The sequence below is a fragment of the Rhinatrema bivittatum genome, chromosome 3 (assembly GCF_901001135.1).
Source record: "Rhinatrema bivittatum chromosome 3, aRhiBiv1.1, whole genome shotgun sequence".
NCBI lineage: Eukaryota > Metazoa > Chordata > Amphibia > Gymnophiona > Rhinatrematidae > Rhinatrema > Rhinatrema bivittatum.
Genome location: NC_042617.1, coordinates 48,984,525 through 49,011,478, shown reverse-complemented (window position 1 = coordinate 49,011,478; position 26,954 = coordinate 48,984,525). Strand labels below are relative to the sequence as shown.

The following is a 26,954-nucleotide window of genomic DNA, read 5'->3' as shown; positions in this document are numbered from 1 at the left end:
GCCAGCTCCAGTCTCAAAACACTGCCACGGCTCGCCAGTTCCTCATTCTCCTAGGACATATGGCATCCTCGGTTCAAGTCACTCCCATGACCCGACTAGCCATGAGAGTAACACAATGGACTCTGCGACACCAATGGATTCAAGCTTTTCAGCCTCTGTCCTCCATAGTCACAGTTACACAAGCGCTACGTCTGTCTTTAACCTGGTGGACGACTCAGGTCAACCTCCTTCAGGGCTTACCTTTTCTCCTACCAGACCCACAAGTAATCCTAACCACCGACGCTTCCCACATCGGTTGGGGAGCCCATGTGGACGATTTCCAAACCCAAGGGTTATGGTCACCAGACGAAGCCGAACACCAGATAAATTTCTTGGAACTTCGAGCAATCCGCTATGCGCTCAGAACTTTCAAAGATCATCTCTTGAATCAGATAATCTTAATCCAGACAGACAACCAAGTGGCCATGTGGTACATAAACAAGCAGGGAGGCACAGGCTCCTTCCTTCTGTGTCAGGAAGCTGCGCAGATTTGGACAGAAGCCCTCTCCCACTCCATGTACCTCAGGGCCACTTACCTGCCGGGAGTAGACAATGTGTTGGCAGACCGGCTAAGCCGTGTCTTCCAACCACACGAGTGGTCGCTAGACCCTCTGGTAGCGACCTCTCTGTTTCGCAAGTGGGGTTCTCCCCGCATAGACCTCTTTGCGTCCCCTCAGAACCACAAGGTGGACGATTACTGCTCTCTCATTCGAAGCCAGTACTCTCGGCCGAGGGATGCCTTCTCCCTCAAGTGGACGACAGGTCTGCTCTATGCATTCCCTCCACTTCCTCTTCTGTCAAGGACTCTCGTGAAGCTTCGCCAGGACGGAGGAACCATGATCCTGATAGCACCCCACTGGCCACGCCAGGTGTGGTTTCCCATACTCCAGGATCTCTCCATCTGCAGGCACATCCCTCTGGGAATGGATCCGCATCTGCTCACTCAAAACGACGGATGCCTCCTCCATCCCAACCTCAAGGCCTTGTCCCTGACGGCATGGATGTTGAAAGGCTAGTTCTCCAGCCTTTTAACCTTTCGGATTCGGTTTCTCATGTCTTGATAGCTTCACGAAAGCCCTCCACCAGAAGATCCTATTCATATAAATGGAAAAGGTACACATCATGGTGCACTTCTCAGTCCCTTGATCCCCTTTCCTGTCCAATCTTTAAGTTCTTGGACTATTTATGGCATCTATCAGAATCCGGTCTTAAAACCTCTTCCATTAGGATGCATGTCAGTGCGGTAGCCGCTTTCCATAAAGGTATAGAGGGTGTTCCTATTTCAGTACAACCCCTGGTAACATGCTTTCTTAAAGGCTTGCTCCATCTGAAGCCACCTTTACGTCCACCGGCCCCATCTTGGGACCTTAATCTGGTTCTTGGTCGCCTTATGAAACCACCTTTCGAACCTCTGCAATCCTGTGACCTAAAATATCTCACATGGAAAGTGTTATTCCTTTTGGCTATCACTTCAGCTCGCAGGGTTAGTGAATTACAGGCCCTAGTTACCTATCCGCCTTACACTAAACTCCTGCAGGACCGGGCAGTACTCCGCACTCACCCTAAATTCTTACCTAAGGTAGTTTCGGAGTTTCATATGAATCAATCCATTATACTACCTATCTTTTTTCCCAGGCCCCACTCCAACTCCGGGAAACAGACTCTGCATACCCTAGACTGCAAACGAGCTCTAGCTTTTTATCTAGACCGTACACTTGCACACAGGAAGAGCACTCAATTATTTGTCTCTTTCCATCCTAACAAGTTAGGACAACCTGTGGGTAAGCAGGCTCTTTCCTCCTGGTTGGCGGACTGCATCTCTTTTTGCTATCAGCAAGCTGGCATTCCTTTTCAAGACCGTGTAAAAGCACACTCTGTGAGGGCAATGGCGACTTCGGTAGCACACCTTCGATCGGTGCCGCTTCCTGACATCTGTAAAGCTGCAACCTGGAGTTCTCTCCATACCTTTGCAGCCCACTATTGTTTGCACAAAGCTGGAAGACAGGACTCCATCTTCGGCCAATCTATCTTGCGTAACCTTTTTCCAACCTGATGTACCAACACCCTTCCACCTTCCCGGTAGGGTGCGGATGCCCTTTACCAAATTCCACCCCAGTTGTTGTGCCTGTTGCACGTCGTTGGGGGCATTTGGTGCAAGTCAGGACATCCTCAGCTCGGTACTCACCCATTTGTGAGGACAACCATCCTGCTTGTCCTGTGAGAAAGCAAATGTTGCTTACCTGATGTAACAGGTGTTCTCACAGGACAGCAGGATGTTAGTCCTCACGAAACCCGCCCGCCACCCCGCGGTGTTGGGTTCGTTTTAGTTTTTACTTTTTTAGGCACTGCCTGTAGCTTTGAAAATCAGACTGAAGGGAGACCCCTGCTGGCTGCAGGGTCAGTGCCTTGCTGGGCATGCCCAGTAGGGGCCAGTCAAAGTTCTGTTAAACTTTGACAGAAGTTTTCCGTGGTGGGCTCCATCCTCGATGTCACCCATTTGTGAGGACTAACATCCTGCTGTCCTGTGAGAACACCTGTTACATCAGGTAAGCAACATTTGCTATATATATATATATACACACACACATATATATATAGTGATCTCATAAATCCTAAAAGTTCATAAGACAAGCTGGTGCCATTGATAGTTTCTACAAGTTGAATGCTGTGGGCAGAAGCGAGTTAACATACCCCACAGGCTTCACATTCTTGAAGGTTGCATATTCCTAGTAGACATTTTGTCTTGGAGAAAACTGAATTCTTTGCAGGTTGTGATGCTTTTTATTGGGCCAACAGAATCAATAGTAAAAAATAATGATATACATAAGCCTTTGAGACTGCATAGGGTCTTTCCTCAGATAAGAATAGCTAACATCAAAGGTTTCAGTTGTCTTTCAACTAATTACAAATGGAAGAGAATAACTACAAAACTCACAGTTGTATTCATTACTAGTAACTAAGAAGGAGATGGGTGGATGATCGTGTATATGTAGATTGCATAATATTTGTTTGAACCATTTGCTAAAATATTTTTCAGAGCAGTTTTACAGCACCTTGGAGGACAAAGTGAATATGTTTTAAATAGCTGCTATGTTTGCATTTAGTTTGAATTAACAGGATTTATGTCTTTTAACAGGAAGCAAAAACAATTAACGAAAACTCATTTGAACTTAAATAAATAACATTTCTTCTCTGTATTTTTTTCTAGTGGCGGCACCTGACCTGCTTGATCCTAAATCTGCCACCCAGAACTCCAAGCCCAGATTGTCATTTTCCACGAAGCCCCCCGTGCTGTCTACAAGGGAGGAACGTGATATAGCAGTTAATGTTATGAAATGGAAAACTGTCTCAACGATTTTTCTGGTGGTGGTTCTGTACCTAATAATTGGTGCTACTGTCTTCAAGGCATTGGAGCAGCCACATGAGAGTTCACTGAGAACCGCCATCCTGATTCAGAAGCATATGTTTGTATCGGACCATTCTTGCGTAAACACGACAGAGCTTGATGAACTCATTCAGGTAATTATGCAATGCACAATTATCTTTCCAGGTCTGTATTTTAAACATGCAGCTTTTGAAGTAATGGGCTAAATGGCAAAAGTGAGCTGATTAAATGTTTATTGGTGAGCATGAAACATATATGTGATGATTGTGCATGCATGTGTTTCAGAAAGGTATGGCTGGAATACTAGAGCTCTACCATTGTTTTCATGCATACAGTGGGGAATGCACATTTTCTCTAGGTTAACTGCTGTTCCAGTATAAACTGTTAGATTAGAAAGTGGGTTAGGCATTAAACTTAAATTATCTAGTCCTACCCAGTATGCAGCTTCACTGACGGGCGGATTTTATGGGGTAGATTTTAAAAAATAGCGCGATCGCGTACTTTTGTTCGCGCACCAGGCGCAAACAAAAGTACGCTGGATTTTATAAGATACGCGCGTAGCCGCACGTATCTTATAAAATCCGGGATCGGCGCGTGCAAGGCTGTTGATTTTGGGCAGCCTGTGCGCGCCGAGCCGCGCAGCCTGCCTCCGTTCCCTCCGAGGCCGCTCCGAAATCGGAGCGGCCTCGGAGGGAACTTTCTTTCGCCCTCCCCTCACCTTCCCCTCCCTTCCCCTACCTAACCCACCCCCCCAGCCCTATCTACACCCCCCACTTTTATCCATGGATTTACGCCTACCGGAGGAAGATGTAAATCCGCGCGCGCCAGCGGGCTGCTGGCGCGCCAAGACCCGACCCGGGGGCTGTTCCAGAGGGTGCGGCCACGCCCCGGGCCCGCCCCCGGGCCGGTGCCACGCCCCAGGCCCACCCCCAATTGCTGCGACATGCCCCTGAAACGCTGCGTCATTTGGCGACACCCCCGACCCGCCCCCGACCCGCCCCTTTTTAAAAGCCCCGGGAGTTACGCGCGTCCCGGGGCTCTGTGCGCGCCGGCGGTCTATGCAAAATAGGCACGCCAGCGCGCGAGGGCCCTGCTCGTGTAAATCCGGCCTCGGAGGGGACTTTCCTTCGGCCTCCCCCCACCTTCCCTTCCCTTCCCCTACCTAACTCACCCCCCCAGCCTTATCTACAACCCCCTACCTTTATCGTGAAATTTATGCCTGCCCCAGGCAGGCATAACTCGCACCCGCCGATCAGCCACCGCTGCACGATTCCCTGGCCCAGGAGTGATTTTGGAGGCGTCGACCATGCCCCCGGGCTGGTACCATGCCCTGACATGCCCCCCGGAACACCCCGAACGTCACGCCACCCCCGACACGCCCCCAACACGCCCCCTGTTTTGAAAGGTTTACGCACATAACTTATAGGGATGTGAATCATTTTTTGACAATTTAAAATATCGTCCGATATTTTTTAAATCGTCATTAATCGTTAAAGAGTGTGATACAATAGAAATTCCACCAATTTATCGTGAAAAAATCATTAATCGGGTTAGTGCACACTAACGGGAGTTAGGACACAACCTAAAAACCCACCCCGACCCTTTAAAACCGCTCCCTTAGCCTCCACCACCCTCCTGACCCCCCCAAAAACATTTTAAAATTAACTGGTGGTCCAGCGGGGGGGTCCTGTGAGCATTCTCTCGCGCTCGGGCTGTTGGCCGATGAACAAAAAACCCACCCTGACCCTTTGAAACCGCTCCCTTAGCCTCCACCACCCTCCCAACCCCCCCCCCCCCAAACAACTGGATGGCCCACGCCATTTTTAAAGATGGCGCCGGCCGTCCAGTGCTCCTACATGTGACAGGGGCCGGCCAATGGCACGGTTACCCTGTCACATGGTAAAGGCAAAGGGCCATCAGCGCCATTTTTATTAGTGGCAGCCGACAGCCCGAGAGCGAGAGATCGCTCCCGGGGCTCACTGGACCACCAGGTAATTTTAAAACATTTTGGGGGGGATCGGGAGAGTGGTGGAGGGTGGTGGAGGCTAAGGGAGCGGTTTTAAAGGGTCGGGTGGGTTTTTTGTTTATCGGCCGACAGCCCAAGCACGAGAGAACGCTCCCGGGACCCCTGCTGGACCACCAGGTAATTTTAAAACGTTTTTGGGGGGGTCGGGAGGGTGGTGGAGGCTAAGGGAGCGGTTTTAAAGTGTCGGGGTGGGTTTTTTGTTTATCGGATCGGGCGCAGCCGATAAAAAAAACCCAATCGGGCTGGACGAAAAAAAATGCACGATTTGAATCGGAACCGGAACCGAACGATTCCGGTTCTGATTCACATCTCTAATAACTTATGCGTGTAATCCTTTTAAAATCTACCCCTTATATTCCGCCAATACACAGATCTTGGAGGAGTACAATACACATACACATTAAAATCAGTAAACATACAGTGACAAGCACCACAGAATAGAATGAACAAACTAAACCATGTTAAACATTAGATTGAACCTACAGAATCTGCAGGCAAGTGCTTCATGTCCTGCATATGCAGAGACCTTCCTGAACAGAAAAAGCACGAGTGAAAAGATGAGTTTTAAGCAACCTCCTGAATCGGAGCAGATCACTCTCACATCTGATTGTTATAGGTAAATCTTTCCAAAAAATAGGCCCAGCTATCAAAATATCCTTTTACGTAGAGTGGCCAAACGGACTTGTTTAGTGGAAGGTATTTCTAACAAATTCTAAGAGAAGGAGTGTAAAAGCTGGGAAGGGAGGTGAGCCGGATGGAGGATTCAGTGCTAGCTGGTGAAAGCCCATGAATGGCCTTGAAAACCATGGTGAGCGCCTGATGGAACTCTGGTCTTCTTTCAACTTAACTAATTCATTTTCTTCGACATTTTTACCTCTTTTCTGAAAAAAAAAATGCTCAAGGGTGGTGAACAACAATAAACAATAGAAATCACAATGACAAAATATGAACATAATCATGTAATTGGGAGTCTTTTTTGTGCAACAGTTATTTCTGAAGAATTCCTCAGTTCCTTATTTCAGTGAGCTGTTGATTATCTAGGCTCCTTTCCCTTGCCACCCCTCCCCCACTCAGTATCCACACATCCCTATTGGATGTTCAAGAATAGGAAAGGGTTATTGATATCAAGATTTTTGTCTTGTTAGAGTTTCAAGATCCCTTTAACTTTTATCTCTCCCTTGGACATCTACAACTTTTTCAAGCTCTTCAGGTTGTTGCAGAAGATATAAAATGCAACATGTGAAGAGATCTTGCAAATTACTAGTAGAGTTCCCTAAGGAATTTGATCCAACCTTTGTAGTCTGACAGACACGAGGGAGCCCTGATGAGATTAAGGAAGGAGTTCCCATTTTTTCCCACTTTCTCCATCTCTCTGTCTTTGTATTCTTTTCTTTCCCCTATTTGTTTTGTACTTTGAGCTGCAGGAATGTCAGCACAGGATGACAACCTGGCACTTTTTTTTTAATTTAATGTTTATTTAATTATAAAATTTACATATAAATGATACAATCATGTAATCCAGATAACAATCAAAGAACAACAATCATTCAAATATTATATTATTTCTGTACAAAACATCTGGTTTAGCCCACATCTAGGGGAAGAGTGATAAGTATAGTTCAGAGCATGTGCCATTTTTACTTATACAACCCTATCCCTACACCTAATTAAGAATTCTGAGATTTGTCCCGAAGAAAACTCTCTAGATGTGAGGGATCCAAGAAAACACATTTATTAGTTTGATATGTGATTTGGCACTTGCATGGGAATTTTAAGAAGAAGGTAGCTCCCATATCTAGAACTGCTTGCTTTAAAGATAAAAATAGTTTCCGCCGTGCTTGAGTCGCACAAGAAACGTCAGGAAAGACCTGTATCTTTTGGCCACAAAAATTTAAAGTTTTATTTTGAAAATATTTAGTAAAGAACAGGTCTTTATCCTTTTTTTAATGAAAAATTAACAAACAATGTAGTGCTAGATACTATATTGTCCAGTGAGTCCTCTAAAAAAGTTGAAACCCCTGGGCTTTCTAAGGTGTCTATACCACCCTCACAAACTTGTAGCGTTCTTCTTTTAGGTAAATAATACATTTTAGAAACTCTTGGAATATTCTCCATCTCATAAGAAAGAATTTCAACTACGTATTTCTTAAACAATTCAATATCAGACATTAACCTGGAAATTGGAAAATTTAATAATCGAAGGTTATGTGATCTCACTTCATTCTCTAGCTGTTCAATTCTCGTATGTAGTACCATGTTATCTTTAATGGAAGATATGCTAGTGGCTTGCAAGTTTTTAACTATTGGGTTCAAATTTGCCACTGTCTGCTCCACTATATTAGTCCTATCCTCTAATTCTACAAATTTTTCTCTTGTTTCTACTGAAAAAGCATACACTTTAGAAATAGTACTAGAAATTTTTTTGTCTATTTTCACTGCTGGTCTCCATAAATCCAATAATGATCTATTTTCAGGTTCCGCAATATTTTCCTCTCCTAAACTACCTAATTCGAGGGCTGTTGGACAAGGTACTTAATGTTTCTTACTACGGCCTCGCCACCCAAAGAATCTATATTTAATTGTATATTTCCCACTGTGGTGCCCCCATTCCCAATACTGGTGTGGGTTCCACTCACAGTAGGCCTTATACCAATACTAGCCTCTAGCAGACCTTCCATGTTAGGCTGTAAGGAGGGTTGTGGGGACCAGGGCTAGAGGTAGCTCCTATAAAGGAGTTCCCATCTACTACTTCCCCAACATTGATCTCCCGCATTCGTACTATGTGGGAGTCCATGGGTCCTACTCTTTTCGGCACAGGGGTTGTTGGTGATGAAGTATAATTCTTAGATTTTCATTTCCTTTCCATATTTTATTTTCTCACCCAGGGGCGCGCCCCTTTGGCACACGGCTTTGGCTGCGCGCCGGTGGCTGCTTGCCGCAGGGCCCTCAATTTTATAGTCCCGAGGGGCGCCTCCCAGTGACGTCACTTCCGGGTCCTGCCCCCTCAGACTGGGCCTCCTCACCTCGATGTAGCAAAGTAAATTTCTGCTCACAGTTTAAATCAGGGAAGACTTGGGTGGTGTTTCTCCCCAGCACGCTGGCCTTTCCTCTCTCTCCTCCTCGACAGCATAGCGCTTGGCCCTCGATTTTACACAGTCCCGAGGGGTGCCTCCCGGTGATGTCACTTCTGGGTCCCATCCCCTCAGACCAGGCCTCCTCACCTCGATGTAGCAAAGTAAATTTCTGCTCACAGTTTAAATCAGGGAAGACTTGAGTGGTGTTTCTCCCCAGCACACTGGCCTTTCCTCACTCTCCTCCCCTGTCTGGAACTTTTTCATATGTAGCGCTAAAAAAAGCCTTGTGTTTTCTTTTTTTTTTTTCACCTTGAAAGGCTAAATGCCTAAATTCTAATTTGAGTGTTTCTCAGAATGGGAAGAGCACTTGAGAGACCAATGTAAAAGAAAGGGCTCTGCCATACACATGCATTACAAATTTGGAACATGAATGGTCAATTCAGGTCATGATTAAGAGATCAGGGCCTATAAAAATCTTGTTTCACATGGATATAAAACTGTGTGTGGTACTCAATGTCTTTTATCCTGTAGGTCACAGGATATTAATAGAGCATTATCTTTAATCTTCCTTGTCCACAAACTCTATCTTTCTGCAGTGTTTCTAAATGGTCCTTAATGGATAAATGTACCCTGATCAGTGCAAATGTAAAACGTAGGTGAATCAGACCCTAACCTGCTCTGAGTAAACAGAAAACATACTGGGATGAAAGTAAAGCCCCTAGAAGATGTTATCGGCAGTTCATAACCTGTAACATCTTTTTTCCCCCCCATTTAGTAGAAAGATCATAAAAACCAGACCTCTTGCAGTTAAGAGATGATGTCTCCTGTTAACTCATAAACAATTAAGTTTTATCCAGATGAATGAGCCTTATAAAAGCTATTATGTAGGTAGGGACAGAAGAAAAAGACTTTTGTAGGTATCGGGTCTGGATAGCAATTTTGTCCTTAATGGTCCAATTGTATGGCTATGATGAAAAGTCCAGTAAAGGGAGAGATTCGGTTTTTTTGCTTCTAGAAAGCCCTTTGTTCTGTTCTATTGGGGGTTGCATGGCTTCAAGGTGAAGTCCTTTCTTTTCTTAGTGAATGGGTGAGGTCAGACCCTTTCATTTGGGGGGGAGAGGTCAGGGAATACTGTATCCAGGTTTGGTTTTGATGCAACAAGCTACATCATGTTGGTTGGGGTATCGTGGTACACAAAAGGAGTTGATATTCAAAAGATTTGCCAGGCTAAAAATCAGGTTTTAGCCGGGTAAATCTACCTGGTTAAAAACACGACTTCCTCTAGCCAGCTAAATTTATGCTGTTAAAATTGAAATCCATACAGATTTAGCCAGGTAAAAAATAGGTGCTCTTGAGGTGGACTTTCAAATGTATGTTAGCTTTATATTCATTGTTAAGTGGCTAACCCTGGCCTCAGAAATATCTTGCTAAATCTACCCCTTTATATTTTGAGTGGGTAGATTTTAGCAAGATATTCAGCTGCATGGATGGATGAGGACAAAGAGACGCGTATGCGCACGACCAGATGCCCTGCAATTTTATATCATGCATGGATATGTAAGATAGCCCTGGCGCCTGTATGTGCGTACCTAATTTTAAGGTTGTACGCGCACAGCAGCGTAATGTCGGATTTGAGACGCACAAGTGAGGGAATCCCGGCCAAGACTGGTGGTGATGAAGCTGGTGAAGCTGGTCATGACCTGGATTCCCTCACTTGTGCGTCTCAAATCCGACATTACGCTGCTGTGCGCGTACAACCTTAAAATTAGGTACGCACATACAGGCGCCAGGGCTGTTTTACATATCCATGCATGATATAAAATTGCAGGGCATCTGGTCGTGCGCGTACACGTGTCTTTGTGCACCAGCGTGCCCGTTTTAAAGACCCCTGGTTCTTTAGCCTGCACTCCCCCCCAGTTAACCCAGACCCCTCAGGCAAGTCACAGATGCCTGAAAATAGTTTTATGTGGACTTTCATCCATAGCAGGAATTATTTTACACTGAATGGGTCCTGGGGGGTGCGCCTAGGTGCGTAGCTGCTTGGGCACATATCCCTTGGCCCCGTCCAGCAACGCCCATGCCCTGCCCACATTCTGCTCCTTTTTCCCCCGATGCGAGATATTTTATGCATTGGTACTCGTGTGAGTATGTGGATGGCTTATGAAATCGGGTGGAGACGCGCGTGTGCTAGATACAAGTCCATCTCCCAGTTTTGGCGCGCATCTGGCTTTTAAAATTCACCTTAAAATGGGAGAAAAGCCTTAGTAAAGCAGGCCCTATGCTCAGCAGATTTTTTTTTGTTTAATTGCCTTTTATTTTTAAATTGTTCTTCTGCGGTACCTTCTGCAGTGTCATTATGTTGTCTTTCAGAGATTTGCATTATTTAATTGTTTTCCTTTTGTCATGGAGAGGAATAGCTTTTGTTTCTGACTTGACCTTTTATAGTAGGACATGTTCTTCTGCAAGTCTGAAGCCAGAATTTGTGTAATTCGTGCTTATCAAGCGTGTGAGACCAGTTGGAGACAGAGACCTTGGTAAATTCTTAGTGGTGACAATTTTACCTCTGAGCCTTGTGTTGTTCAGTGAGAAACCAGCCCCTTGATGTTCAACCCCCCACCCCCAGGTAACACCCTTAATCATGTGTATAGAGAAGGCCTTCTTAATCATGAAACCCTATTTCATAGACTGCCTATATCAGGAATAGCTAACTCCAGTCCTAGAGAGACACAAACAGGCCACAGTTTTAGGATATCCACAATGAATATGTATGAGATAGATTTGCATGCACTGTTTCCATTGTATGCAAATCTATCTCATGTATATTCATTATGGATATCCTGAAAACCAGGCCTCTTTTTGGCACTCGAGGACCGGAGTTGGCCACCCCTGGCCTATATGTTTCCTCTTAAATGTTGCTGAATTTCATTGTATCTCATTTAACTGGACTTTCTACAGTCCAAATAGATATGGTGTCTTTGAAGAAATTAGGTAATAAAGCTACTGTTATATTTTCACAAATTACTTATGAGGTGCTTGGATAGAAAAAATTCTTCAAATAGCTTCAGTAAAACTCACTGCTGTACAATATATTTCCATTATGTACAGTCACTATTTTTTTTTTTTATGGTGTGCTATTTTTTTCATGGCAGAAAAGAATGAACATATTAAGAAAATATGGCAACCCCCTTCCAGGTTGCCATTGTCCCTGTATAGAATACACTATCAAATAGCCTTCCCAACCTGGAGAGTCTAGATTGAATGTTTCAATTCTATTTAGGCCAACCATTTTAGGATTCTTTGGAAGCCTTGGAACAATAAGGATGTTTGTTTTACACTTTGATAAGGCCTCTCAGTTTCTCCCTGGAGTTTCAGCTGGAAGTGACACCTCATCGTGCACTCCCTACCAGAGGGTCCTTTTTCCACTAATTTACAGAAGAGGTAGATATTTATGACCGATTCCCTTTTGGGTGAAAGGGTTTTCACCCATTGGACCGAAGACCTATGAGTCCACTCTAAACCCTAGGTGGGCAAGCACCAGTGACGGATCCTGCAGCGAGAGACAATGATAGCTGAAGGTGTGTCCAATTTTATATTTAGAATTATTTTTGTGGACACAGACTGTGTGAGGAGGTTTTTGGATCCCCCTCCCAACAGGGATTTCAGTGCTGAGGTAGCCTGATCCCATTCTGACTTTTTCTCAAAAGAAGTCCCCAGAAATGTCAACAAAGGATGAAAGAACAAGATCAGGAGACCCCAATCGGATCTCCATCCAAGGGACTAGGATGGGCTGGGTGACCATGAAGGAGTTGGAGTAAGGTAGGATTTTTGCTGTGAAGTAGGGACCCCTCAAATAGGATTCCTGGTTAGCCATTGAGTGAGCTTTGTACAAGTAAAATCACCATGGGAGCTCCACCAAGATGTCTGAACAAAGGACACCTACCCAGAGAGGAAATCATTCATGAGTCAACAGATATAACTTCACTATGTATGGACAAATTGACTTTTATTTAATAAGTATCAAATCAGTAAACTTTAACTTAGCATGCCAAGTCTGGTCCTGTTGATTAGTTCCAGCATCTGACCCCATGGGATGCAACTACAATCTAACTATACTCTAAACACACTGGAAGCAAGACACCAGGGTCCAGGTCACAAGCAAGAACTTTCCCCCCATAAAAAGAACCCCCCCCCCCCCCAGGATTAGGAGTTAAGCAGGGGAGTAAACTGTTAGCTGGAGCAGCCCCAAAGAAAATAAATATGATTGTGTGGCCTTGGGATTAAAACCCCTAGTAAGGTTTACAAAAACATGCACCTCGGGGGTGGGTGGGGAGGGGATGAACTCTCATTTTGAACATGGTGAAGGAAGCTGTTCATCCCAGACTTCAAATAAAACATAAAACAACTTTACAGATTGCTGAGTCCCATTGGATTCTAGGTGCTCTCTACAGTCCTTTTTGGGGATGTTTCCTTTGCAATTTACTATTCATTAAGTTTGGCCTATCTTCTGCACACTTCACTTGAGTGGAAATAACAACATGGCAAAAAATCACCCAGTTCCCCTGTTTGCCTACATTGCTGTAGGTGAGGGCATCTCCACATCACTTGAAGGAATTGTTTGATCTAAATGATTATAGTTCACACATAATTGATTCTATTTGTTATAAATTCACCCTATATCCTTCTCTATTTTACACCTTCTTTGCCCCTCCCCCCTATCCCTTTCTTCGTGTAAACCCAGTCAATCTTTCCCCCTTTTTTTCGTTTTATCATCTAAGGCACATTTAATCAAATTCGCTATAAGAATTGCCACCAATGGTTTCTAAAGGTTTAAATGTTTAATTTGTTACTAGTATTCTATGTAATGCTCGCAAGCACTATTATATTGTTCCATGTTCTTTGTTCCATGTAATGCTACTTGGCAAGTTGAATTGTTTTGACTGTAAACCGGTTTGATTTGCATCCAATGCAAGAAGATCGGTATATAAAAAAACAAAAATAAATAAATAAAATAAATAAATAAATCACAGATTTTTGGCTCTACTATGCATGTGTTGGATTGACTAATAACTCATAAAACGAGAGCATATATGCAGCATCTCGAAGTTCTTTATTTGTTATTTTACAAATGCTTTCCTTAAATGCTATTCACTTTTAATCTATTTTACATGTGCATTTGCCTTCTAACAAAATAAAAGTCTCCACTTCTCATATTAGGTAAATAAATTCTAGCTGTTTGTTTTCAGTGCATTGTTTTATAGTAAAAGCACCTCCTCCGTACATATTTCTCCCTCAGGAAATTTATATGATACGGTATATATTTTTTTATTCTGATCAATGATGAAGAGATTTTCAGAATGGAAAAGCAACACAGTAAGTGTACTCATTTATTTTATTTACTTAAAAAATGTTTATACCACCTACATAACTTTCAAAGCAGTTTACAAAAATGATACTCATAAAAAAAGTAAAACAAACGTTCTAAAAAACCCCAAAGAAATATATTGAAATAATAATAATAATAATCGATCATTCAACTTGTAACACATATCTCACAATGGATCTGTATAAACAAATATATGCTGTTACAATAACCAGATGGACCCCCTGCAGATAAGTTATTTGCTTCCATTCATTGTTCCATTCAATTAATAACTCTATAACACCATCCTTGCCCAAACTATTTGACAAAGTTTTTCCTGGATCTGGGACCCACCTGCCAGGAGCTCCCCTCTCTTACTTGGGCAGGCTTTGTTATTCCTTGGGCATTTGGTGCCTGGCGCCTCCACATGGTGCTTGGTGCCTGGATACCTGAAGAAAACATTGTGACTGTAAACAGGGCTGGCAGTATATACAAGCTATTATATTTGCATAAGTTCCTAGGAGATACTGACAGTGCCAAAACAGGAAATAATTAAACCATGCATTCAAATAGTGAGGGGTATTATCTCCTTTAGGAATATCTTTTCAAAGAAAACCAATCCTAAACTTCCTTTGTTCTCCTACACTGACTTCTCCCCTCCCCCCACCCCCTTTTACCCTTTCCCAAATATTACCCAAGTCTCACCCATGTGTAGGATGCAACTGGGTCAGTGGATGCTGCAAGTCATATGGAAGAGATCTGCCAGAGCCAAGCTGACTTAGCTACTGGCTGTCTCTGCATCTGCTCTACTGTTGGGTCCTCTCCCCTCTTGAGAGGACAAATGCTCTGCTTCTTGTTTACCACCAGGTTCAGACCCTCCTGGAGGAAAATCCCACCTCCCGTCTATTGAATGGTTCACACACTCTTGAGGGACCAAACTCCACCTCCAGTCAACCACTGGATCTACTAAGGGAAGGAAATTAAAGTACTGCAGTGCCCATGGCTCATAAAATTCAGTTACCAGTTCTGGCCCTTTGTGAATCTAGCTTGGCCAAGTGCATAGTCCCACCAAGGTATACAAAACAGAAAGGCATAATTAGTAAGGCACTTGCCAGGTAAAATTAAATAAATATAAAATCCCAAAGCAAATTTACTGACAATTTGTATTTAACAAATACAAAAGTACAAAATAATTTTTAATAATCTAATATGTGCACATAAACACAAACGAATTAAAAACAGACATATTCCCAACTATAGGCCACCAGTTTTGCCAGCGCAGAGCCAGTTTCTTCAGGGGACACACACACATACAATATTAAAACCAACCAGCATGTGCATACAATCTCAAAAGAATATATATTAAACAAAAACCTTTGGGGTAGATTTTAAAATGTTACGCACGCATGTCCATGTGCTTGCGCTATCCGGCGCGCACACATGGACGCGCAATTTTATAACATGCTGGGTCAGCACGCGCAAGGGGTGGTAGAGATCTGCAATTACGCACGGCGACACATCGGGGCCTTCCCCAGTTCCCTCCCAGTCTGCTCCAATTAATAAGGAGCGGAGGGTACTTCCCAACCCCCTAGCTTAACCTCCCTTCCCCTAACCTGCTTTCCCCCTATCCCTATCCTAAATACCCCCAAATGTGTTATCCTACCTTTTGCTCCTGCTTCCGAGCAGGAGCAAGTTGCGCGCACCGGTGCCGGGTGCCTCTAGCCCTGCCCCGCCCCTCCCTGGACCACCCCGCCTAACGGACCGCCTCCTTTGGTTAGCCCTGGGACTTACACGTGTCCTGGGGGTTTACATGCGTGGCCGGGCCCTTTGAAAATTAACCCGGCGCACGTAAGGCCCGGCCACGCACGTAAACCCTCGGGTTTTACGTGCATACGTTTTTTAAATATGGCCGTTTATGAACAAGCGTCAAATAGTGATTGTAACAACCTTCAGTCGGCAATACGGCTAACCCAAAATGTACAAATGTACAATTTTTCAAATATGGGGGTACAGCTTCAAAATTTAGATGAGAAAACATTTTTTATGATGAAAATGAGCAAACCCCTTACATATCCATGGATCTTTACTACCACAAAATCCACGCCAAAAGAAGTACATACATCGAAGCAACTAAAACCCAAGTGCATAAATCGGTAACCTCGCCACATCAAAAAGGAAGTCCCAACATGGCGATAATTTTGGAGCTGTATCCCCATATTTGAAAAATTGTACATATGTACATTTTGGGGAGAGTTCGGAGTCTGGAGGGCTCCGTGGCTGTAGGCTGGAGAGGGGGGAGTTGTGCAAGGCTGGAGGCTGACTGCTGGCTGGGGGGAGTGGTGAGGCTGAGGGCAGGAGAGTAGCTGGGGGTGGTTGACACTGACTGGCTATGGGAAGGGGTCAGGGCTGGAGGCTGGCTGCTGTGCTCAGGGAAAAGAGTTGGAGACAGAGGATTCTGGTGTTGGGCAGATATTAGTACTGGGCTGGCGTAAGCAAAGTATCACAAGGGGGAGGGAGATGGGAGATGTTTTGTTGGGGGCCATCAAGCCCCTGTTCCTGTGAGTGGATGTTATGTAACAAAGCACCTGCTATTTTCCACAAGAACAATGGCAGAAGTTCAGCAGCTTCAACTTAACACCACTCACTCCCCATAAGAATGATGAAGAGGGCTTGATTTAAGTTTTGTACTGCATAAAGAGATTGGCTTCTTGGGGTTTCCATTTCAATTTTTGTCTGCACATTTGTAATTTGTAGTCAACTATTCTGTATTTGGTGACAGAGCTGAGGTGTTCAGCTAGCGTGTAGGGATTTGTAGCACTCTTATTCATTGAATTTGCCCAACAGGAAGAATATTGGTGTTTTAGAGTCTGGTGTAATATTTGCAGTGCTACCTTTTCTTAGGTAGCGTTGTTGCTGTTGGAGTCTTGTGAATTAATCTTGCTATGTTATGGCTGGTTAGCTACATAAGTCCCGAGGCTTTTTCTTTTGCTGCAAGATTTTGTATTATTTTACTATGTGTGCCTGATAGTGGAGGGAGTTTGAGTTTCTGTTTCTATGTTGACAGCACAATGTGAATATTTTTTTTTTTTGTATGGAGACATATCCTCTTCTGCCTCCTTGTTGGAGGTGTGTGTGTGTGTGCCTCTGTGTGTACAATGACAAGCATGATCATCACCCTTAAACCAGAGTATGCAGGGTTTGATCTCGATATCTCAAATTTATTGCTATTCTCTTCTTAATATTTGCATTGTGCTAAATGGGTTCTTTCTGAAGATTTCATGGTGTAGTATCCATAATACATCGGGCTTGGTAGTGTGTCCGTCAGTGCTCGCGCATGTTCCGCAGCCTACTAATAGATGGCGCTATTCGGGCTTGGTAGTGTGTCCGTCAGTGCTCGCGCATGTTCCGCAGCCCGCCGACAGATGGCGCTATAATATAACTGGCTTGGTAGTGTGTCCGTCAGTGCTCGCGCATGTTCCGCAGCCCGCTGACAGATGGCGCTATAATATAACTGGCTTGGTAGTGTGTCCGTCAGTGCTCGCGCATGTTCCGCAGCCCGCCGACAGATGGCGCTATAATATAACTGGCTTGGTAGTGTGTCCGTCAGTGCTCAAACATGTTCCCCAGCCCGCCGATAGATGGCGCAGGCGGCTCCCTGGCCACCTTGGAGGCTCAAACATGCCAGAGGTACGAAGGACAGCGGCCATTGCGGGACAGGCAGAATATAGCAGAGGAGACCCTGGCATGCCGTGAACGGAGCGCATCCCGCGGTACATGCTCCTTTCGCGGCGAGGATGAAGGCTCAGGGCGCCGTATGCAGTGAAAAGGGAAGGCCCCCGTGTGCTGCGATTGGCGCGTCCGGGCCTTCATCTTTGCCGCGAACGGAGTATGTGCCATGGGATGTGCTCCGTTCGTGGCATGCCGGGGTTTCCGCTGCTATTTTCTGCTCAAGGCAAAAATGAAAGGCCCCCTTGTGCCGCAAATGGCGTGCCGGGACTTCATCTTCGCCGCGAACGGTGCACCAGGCCTTCATCTTTACCGTGAACGACGCAGGTCCCGCGGCATGCCGTGAGAGAAAATGTGTGTGTGAGAGAGGGGGGGTAACAGAGAGCATGGTGGTGAAAGGGGAGTGGGGAGGGTGTGAGAGAAAGCATGGGAGCTAAGAGAGGGAGGGTGGGGGGATGCTTGACTGTGGGTTTCAGAGAGAGCGAGCCTATACGAGGGGAGGGGGATACCGGTGAGAGAGAATGTGTGTGTGAGAGAGGAGAGGGGGTGTGGGGATGCTTGAGTGTGGGTTTCAGAGAGGGAGCCTATATGAGGGGATGTGTGTGTGTGCCAGAGAGTGAGGGAGCCTGTATGAGGGTGTGTGTATGTGGAAGGGACACTCTTACAGTGAATTTCTAGGGAAATTCTGCTCAAAACAAGAGCAGATGTGCCAATAAAAAGGCTCGCCACCCGGGTGTAGAACGGGTACAGTTGCTAGTATATATATAGGCAACATATCAAGGTGTGCATGAAGTTCTGATAATCAGGTGAGTGGTTCCCAAACAATTAGGACTGTGCCTGTATCTTTAGGCCATATTTTCCTGGTCTCTGAGTATATCTCATGATAGTTGACATTTTCTCTCTCTGTCCATGCACAGTACAGAATAGCTGCTTAGTATTGACACTTCTATTAGCAATGATACCACTATCTCTGGTTTTCTAGCATCAAGCTTTTCATTGATTGGTCTGGGAATGAATAATTATACTCTGTGATTTAGATGAAGTCTGTAAGAAAGAGTGACATTAACTGTAAACATAAAGTAAGAAATTGGTAATGGGAATTGGGGGTGGAGCTTGGTAATTTGCTTGCCCCTCCCCCCCAACCAAAAAGGCGTTCTGCTGCGGCTGTCCTGAACTACACGTGCAACTCTTCCCAGACACATCTTCCTCTTTCTGTCAGAGATCTGAAGCTTAGGACTCTGTTGTTTCTCCGATTTATTTATTTTAAATTTCTTATATGTAGCTTATCAAAGCCCTAAGTACCAAACAGCCTTAAGCTTCCCAGTACTTTCAGTCTTTAAGCTCTTCAGCCCAGATCGCAGTAGCAGCCCATTGCAAGCAGAACCTCGCTCTTCTGCCATCGCTAGGGAGCTAACTGGAAGCGTATGCTTCCAGCACATTGCTTCTAGGGAGCTCTCAAGTGATGGCAGAAGCACCAGGCCCCGATTACATTAGGTAGCCACTGTGATTCGGCTGAAGAACTTACAGATTATAGGTAATGGGAGGGTGGGAGGGTTAGGACTGGGGTGGAGGCGTAGGAGGGGGAGAGAGGGAAGCCCGAGGAGGGGCAATTAATTTAAACATTACAAACATGGAATTGGAGAGAGGCAGAGGGAGGGGGCTGGTGTTGGCTGGTGTTGGAACTCTTCTATTTTAATATATTTCAATATTTTTAGAGGGATTTGGGGATGTTTGGCCTGGTAGGATCGCTTGCCATAGCTGGTAGGGGAGCGGTCAATCTGACCTCTAGGTCCGCAAGCTTCTTTTTTTTATTTTTTGAGTGCTGCAGCGTCTCTTAACCGACTATCAGGCCGGTTCAGCAAAGATCACGGGAGAACGGGCGCTCCGTGTTTAGCGCCCGCTCTCCCAACGCACACCCAGCCAGCTCTCCTGGGTCATGCTAAAAGGAGGCACTAGGGACGATTATGCGCCCCTAGTGTCTCCTTGGCCCAATTTTCCGAACCCACTGAAAGTGATCAATTAGGAAAATGGATGCCGGTAAAATTGAGCGTCCGTTCCCCTAACTGGACTGGGGGAAGCTAAGGGGTCGTTTTTAAAGGGTCGGGTGGGGTTTTTTTTTTATCGGGCCATTGGCGCCATTTTTGAGTGGCAGCCAAAATGGCGCCGATGGACCGAGAGCAGGAGAACAGTCCCCGCGCCCCCACTGGACCACCAGTTACTCATAAAAAGCTTTTGGGGGGGGGGGGGGTTCGGGAGGGTGGGGGAAGGTAAGGGATTTGTTTTATAGGGTCGGGGTGGGTTTAGGGGCTTTTTTGGTGTGCCGGTTTTCCCCGCCCTCCCCCTCCCCCGATTTACGATTTTTCATGATAAATCGGGGAATTTCTATTGTATCGCGACTCTTAACAATTTTTGATGATTTAAAATATATCTGACGATTGTTTTAAATCGTCAAAAAACGATTCACATCCCTACTAGCAATATTCCAAAAATATCCGTTAAGTTTAACGTTATCCAGCTACTGTTAGCTGGATAACTTTAAACAAGGATATTCAGTGGGACATTTATCCCACTGCATATCCCAGATAACTTATTCGGCTAACTTTAGTCATATAGGTTATTCATTTTCTGGGTTTTTGAATATTGTCCTTCATATATTTAGACTCTACCTATTAGATGGGTAAACAACACAAAACAAAATTTAAAAATAATGTTTGTGGGGAGTAAGATCTGGGAGAAGGAGAGAGGGAGAGCCTTTTGAGACCTGGCTGGAGAGCTGACAGTACTGGTGTTTGCCCTTCCCCCCCTACATGTGTTCTGCCCTGACATCATCATTGAGAGTCCAGCGAGACCTATTTCAGAGGTGTCCCCGTGGCGCACTGCCATCAGCTTTCCAAAGCTGCGCACATAAGGGGAGCACTTCTGGAGATAAATTTCTGCCATTTGAGATCCACGTCTTATCCATTGGGAAGAAAAGGATGGGCAAATCTTAGGTACAAATTTCCTCTCCTTTACCCCTGCAGGGACCTATGGACTCCCATGTATTGAGATTTTTTATTTTATTTATTTATTTGGAGTTTTTCTATACCGGCATTCGCAGTTAGAAACCACATCATGCCGGTTTACATATAACAAGGGGGTGTGAACAAAAAACAGAACATAAATAAGTGCATAAGAGATCATTTGAACATACCCCTATGTGCCAGAAAGATGAGGCTTCTTTTTCTTTGGGAGTCTCCCTTAGTCCGGGTTTAGTTGTTCTACCTTTGCAACCCCTGAAGGCTGTTTTTGAAGAAGAGTTTTCAGCCCATTTTGAACTGGGGGGCGAAGATTGTCCTTTTCCTTGTTAAATATGGATGGAGGAGGAGGGTCTCAAGTCGACAATGGACAATGTGTGACTATTAGTGCTTGTGAAGAGGGAGCACTTACTTAATCTGTGCCTTAACCATCTCTGATCCTTCCCCCGTTTGATGTTCTTAGGGATATGGTTGAATCTAATAACATTTCCTTAATTGATGTTTGGAGGCTAGTCTGCAAACTGGTAAGAGCAATGTCCCAATCTGTTATTCACTGGAGTAAGTTCACTGAGGAATCCAAGTTGAAATTACAAGAACAGGAGTTGCATTTGAGCTCTGTTGAGCACAATATGAGCCTCATTTTCTAAAGTATCGCAGGCCTGCGATACTTTAGAAGATGAGGGGCGGGGGGGCCGAAACGGGGGGTGGGCCTGCACTAGCCGGCAGCGATCGCACCATTGCGGTGCGATTGCTGCCGGTTTTGCACCCAATAGCGCCCCCATAGGAGGTGTAGCTATTGGGAGTGAAATAGGCAGCGAAAAGGCACCTACCTTTTCGCTGTCCATGGCGTCGGCACAGAGTCGGCACCAGTGACGCCCCGACTCCTCCTTTTCCAGGGCCGACTCCACCCCGACTCCGCCCCCATCCTGGTATCGCACGCGATAAGGGACTTTTCGCGTGCGAAAGGTCCCTTATCGCGTGCGAGCGGCTTGGAAAATGAGGCCCTATATCTGGATTGAAATCTCAAGTGCCTTAGAATGAACTGCAAGAATTTCTCATGTTTAGGATAGTTTATTTTTAATCAGTTGGTAAATATAGAAATTTTTCAGATTTACACTTCCTAAATTTTCCAGTGACTAGAATTATGTCAGCAACTAAAATGCTTAAAAAATATTTATGTGAAATTCTGGGTTTTACTAGTGAAAATCTCCCAGTGTTATCTAAGGTTTAATATAAGAAGATTGTTAACTCCGTGGAAAGTGAAATGGATCCGTTAATTTCTAAAAGTCCTAATTTATCTGATTTCCTAAGATGGTCTTTAGATGATATTCTTCTTAGAGCTACTCTTCTTGTATCCTTTTATGCTGAAAGTGATAAATAGATTGTATTCTGTAAATATTTTCTTAATAAGGACTTTTTGATCTATGGACAGAAAGTACAAGTTTTTCCTGATGTTTCTTATTCAACCCAATGTCATAGGAAACAATTTCTCTCATTGGAACAGAAAGTTTTGTCCATTGGGGCAACTTTCTTTCTCGAATTCCCATGCAAATGTTTGATTTCCTATCATAAGAATAAATTTGTATTTACCGATCGCTCACATTTGGACATATTCTTGAGAGACAAAATCGGAGAACAGTTTCCCTATATTTTACTCTGCAGGACACATGCTGCAAATGAGTAGACATTATTTCCAAGTGATACCTTTTCTCTCCTAATACTTATAGTGATATAAATCAATATTACATATACTTTTTCCTTTTCTTTTGATGTCCTCAAAATGTGGACTGGGTCATGTCATTGTTGTTAAATGAGATGGTTCTCTTGCTTTGTTTAGTATTATAACAGTTGAATGATTTTCCATAGTTGATATCATTTGATGTAAATTATATAAACTAATAAGATTTGATTGACAAAAAAAAAATACTGTTTGTGTTTTCCCATGTCATGTTAAATCACTGCTCATCCCTAGTTCCAGCCCTTGCCCAGTAGCAACCATCTCCTGAATTCTGAGCACACATATAGAGCTGGAAAATTAGTCTGCAGTCCCGCAAGGCAGTTTTCCCGGGAATAATTATCAAAGTGGAGGTATGCACATGCTTTCACTTGGGAAATTAGTGCAGACACCAGCAGACCCCCTTCTCCAAAGCTCATTTGGCAAAAGTGCAAAGTTCCGCAGACAATCTTTTTATGGGCCAATACTTTCAACTGTGTGCAGACCTTTACCCACGCATAGGGAGGGCCATTTTCAGAAGCCCTTTTCCAGAAACGGCTTTGAAAACCACTCTCTTAGGGGATCAGTTTTGTTGGTGCCCGCATTGCTACAACGTTAGCTACCCCACGATTTTTACATCAGTTTTCAAAGTGAAAGTATGCACATAAGTGCAAACCCGTCCTGTCTCTTCCCCTTCCCCCCTCCTGCCAGGAATGCCTCTTCACATTATGGATAAAAGTAACTGGAACACTTTTATATGCATATAGGGCGGGCAAATTTGTAAAAGAGAATTTCCAAGTGTGAAGCCTGGGTTTTCCCCCGTGGCTTCGAAAATTACCCTCTCAATGTCTAGCAGGAAAAAGTAATAAAAAGGTACTTTTAAAACTATTACTGATTTATTTTGTCATATGGCATGTTAGCCCTAACAACATTTTAAAAGGATCAGTTATGGGGAATTATTATTTTTTATCATCTTGGGTAGTGGGGGATTTACCCTTGTTATTTCCCTTCCTGACTTGTAGCAGGGTCTTGGGTCAAATAACAACAGGGTAGTGTTACGGTCGTGGACCCTTGAGTCAGCTGAGGCGGTGGATGGTGCGCTGTGGAGGACCACAGCGAGCGTCACAGCCGGGAGGCGGCATGGAAAGACTCGGATGAGGCTTCACCACTGGAAGTCCGAGGTCCCCCCAGGAGGAGCCCATAGGGACCCGGACCGCTTGGGCTTAGGTGGAATCCTATGCGACCAAGGATCCGGGCAGCGGCCGGTGAGAGGGACGAAGGACGGCTGGGCCCAGGTGGCTGAAGAGTCTTCACCCTTGGAAGCTTGCGGCTCCCCGGGGAGGAGCCCGTGAGAGCCCAAGCCGCTGGGACTTAGGAGAATCCTCTGGGCCAGCAAGTACCGGAAACCTGCGGTGACGAAGAAGCCGAAGTCGGAGTCCAAGGACGAGCCGGGTCAGAAGCCAGGAGTCAGAGATCCAAACCAAAGCCAGGACGAAGCAGAAGATGGAGTCGTGGGGAGGAGCCAGGTCGGAGCCAGAAGTCAGACGTCGATACCAAAACCAGAGGGCGGAAGCTGGAGACAAATCGGGATACAAGCCAGGTCGAAGTCCAGAAGTCAGAAGAAGCAATCCAAGGACGACTGAAGCAACTAGCACTCAGAAAGCTGAGGAACCTCGTTGCAAGGCGAGGTCCTGTTGTAGCTGCCGGGTTTAAATAACCCGGCAGCGTCTGACGTCATCCGGGGAGCTGACCAGCAATTCCCGCGCTGGTCCCTTTAAATGTTAAGCCCCCAGCACGTGCGTGTGCCTAGGGGGTGGGGCCAGCCGCAGGCTATCAACGGCGTCTCCTTCTCCTGGGGAGCTCCGCGGTAGGCTGCGAACCAAGCCTGGCCGCCCATCGAGGGTCTCCTGCGGCTGGGTCGGTTCGGGGGAGGTCTCTTGCGGCCGGCCCGGGCCTCGAGGTAGGAGGAGGTCCCGGGGAACGGCCCGGGACCGTAACAGGTAGGAAATCTCTTTTTAAACATCGCCCTATTAAGGTAACCTTAACAGCCCCTTGATGTACCCAGGCTCTGAGAGACGCTGGATATAGTAAAATTTTGAAGCTTCTGCACTAGAGTGCCCAGCACTGTTGACTAAACACAGGAAGACATTAGGGAGGAAAGCCTTATTTATTAATCTGAAAAGAAATAAATGACAAATGTTAAAAGGCATCTTAATTTTAGCTCAGATCTTGTTAGTAATAATGATCACATGCTCCATCACAAAAACAGCTGATGAACACAAGACATATTACAAACAGTATGAACCATTTCACAGAGTATTTCAGATACAGGGAACCTTCAGTGTTCCAGTTACATGCGTAAACTGCCTCTCACCTCAGGCCTTCCCACCAGCTGTCCCAGCAAAACATTTGCAACATTAGGGGAGAGGGGTTAATTTTGCAACAGACCACCTCTATTTTTAATCATTAAGTTACACCAGTTTTCAAAGGGAAAGTGCTGCATGCTTTCCCTTTGAAAATTATCCCAGCAAAATACCGGCTAATGTCTTTGTAGGGTTTTTTTTTTTTTTTTTTTTAAATGTAAACGCATACTTTTGAAAACGGGGAACTCTTTGTATAAGTACAAACTCCTCCCTAACCCTTTTCCTTGGGAGCACCTTGGCTCACTGAAGATAAACATATGCACATATGTGACACATCCACATGGGTCTCCCCACATATTGGGGGGGGAGGGGGGGGCAAGTTTAAACAGGCCAGTTCCAAGGGTAAACCATGGTTATACCTGAATAAATGTCCTTTGAAAATTAGCTTGCCTAGCCTGAAAAGGGAGCAAAGATTATTTGTTACCAGGACATTGCGTTAACCGCATGAAGAAGAAATCAGGGTAAGGGCAAGAAAAGAACTCATGGTCTGTCCATACTGAGATGACATGTAAAGGCTCTTACTCAGTTCATCATTACCTGAAATCAAGACTGCAGTGAATTAAAACATACATTATTTTTACAGGCTTTAGCGGAAGAGAACAAGTGAATGGATTTCACAGTAGGCAGAAGGATTCTTTCTCCCGAGCTTCTATTTCGATGGCTGACATTTTTTCCATAACCATTATGGAAGGCCCCCCTTCAGCGGGTAAAATAGTATTTATTTAACCCATGGAAATCTCGGTTTTATTTATTGCCCAACCTGTCTGTGGGTAAAAGTCTATGCATTATTCAACAAGACACCTGTGGACTGAAGAGGCAGTTCCTGGGTGGGGGGAGGAGATGGTGCAGAGAAAGAGAGTTCGGAACAATGCACAGAGTTTAGATCATGGAAAACCATCCATGATGTTTCTGATGAAAAGAATTACTGTCAGAGAAAACAGGCAAAATTTTCAATGGGTAATTTTTCCTTAGGCAATAATCAAAGCAAAACCACTTACATAGTTCTTTTCATTATTGCGGCAGTGCCCACGGATTAAAATTGTGGAAATCCAGATGTATCTTTCAGGAGTTGATAAATTACCCGTGTCCTGGCAAACCCTGCTGGTAGTTTAGTTATCTACACAGTACCACATTCAGCAGCATGGATTCCAAACAGACATCTTAAAGCCTTACCTACCGGTATACAGTTGTATGCTTTTGAATAAATATATATTTTTTATTTTAATTAAATTTCACTTTTTGACCCTTCAAAGTGGATTACATTCAGGAACTGTAGGTATTTTCCTTACCCCAGAGGGCTCACAATCTAAGAGGTCATTCATCAAAATGCATTAAGGCTTTAATACCTGCGACGACGCCCGCAATAACACCCGTGATAATTCATGTGATAAATAATGCATCACGAGATGCGCATGCAAATTTTTAAAATTTAGTCAAAAGGGAGGAGTTTGGGTGGAGTTTATGAAAATGAGAGGTGCTTAACATTGTGTGTGATAGCGTAATGCACACTATCGCACAATTTAACACCGGAAATAACTACGCCTTTTTTCTGGTGTTATGCTGTGTGTTATACCCGAAATGGGATTTGTGATAAAAATCACAAATCCCCATTTTGGGGGGGGGGGGAGGGGGAGAGAGAGAGAGAGAGAGAAAGAGAGAGCACGTCTGGGGAGCCATGCTGATTACTCAACATTTTATACCACTGTAAGCAGGGCCATTTTGAACCCGGGGTGAGGTTTAGGTGTTGACCTAGGTTTCGGGGGGCAGTTTTACATGCACAGTCAGAGCTACAAACAGCACAGTAGACATCAGTGAGGATTGTATGTGATTTGGAGTGATGAAAAGTATAAAAAGGTGAGATTTGTACAATGTAATCTCAACCTAGCTTGAGGCACTCTATACTTAGCTGCTATCAAGCTAGGTCGAGAGTACAATGTACAAATATCATCTTTGTGTACCTTTCATCACTCCAAATCACCTAATCTTCACTGATGTCTACTGTGCTGTTATAGCTCTGACTGTGCATGTAAAACTGCCCCCAAAACCTAGGCCACCACCAAAGACTCACCCCGAGTTGCTAGTTGTCCCTCTTATAGTGGTTTAAATAGTTTACTTATAGGCGAGCCTTAAAAAGTCTCTCTCTCTCTCACACTCTCACTCACTCTCATTCACATAAGTGATAAATGCTTATGTG

At 44.7% G+C, this 26,954-nt stretch overlaps 1 protein-coding gene across 1 annotated transcript in view; it reads left to right on the top strand.

Moving 5' to 3' along the window:
• Positions 1 to 3,249: 3,249 nt before the first annotated feature.
• KCNK2 (potassium two pore domain channel subfamily K member 2) overlaps positions 3,250 to 26,954 on the top strand; it is a 260,603-nt gene continuing 236,898 nt past the window's right edge. The window contains exon 1 of the mRNA XM_029593201.1: positions 3,250 to 3,558. Coding sequence (XP_029449061.1) covers positions 3,370 to 3,558 — 189 coding nt within the window. The 5' untranslated portion in view covers positions 3,250 to 3,369. The remainder of the gene's footprint in view (positions 3,559 to 26,954) is intronic.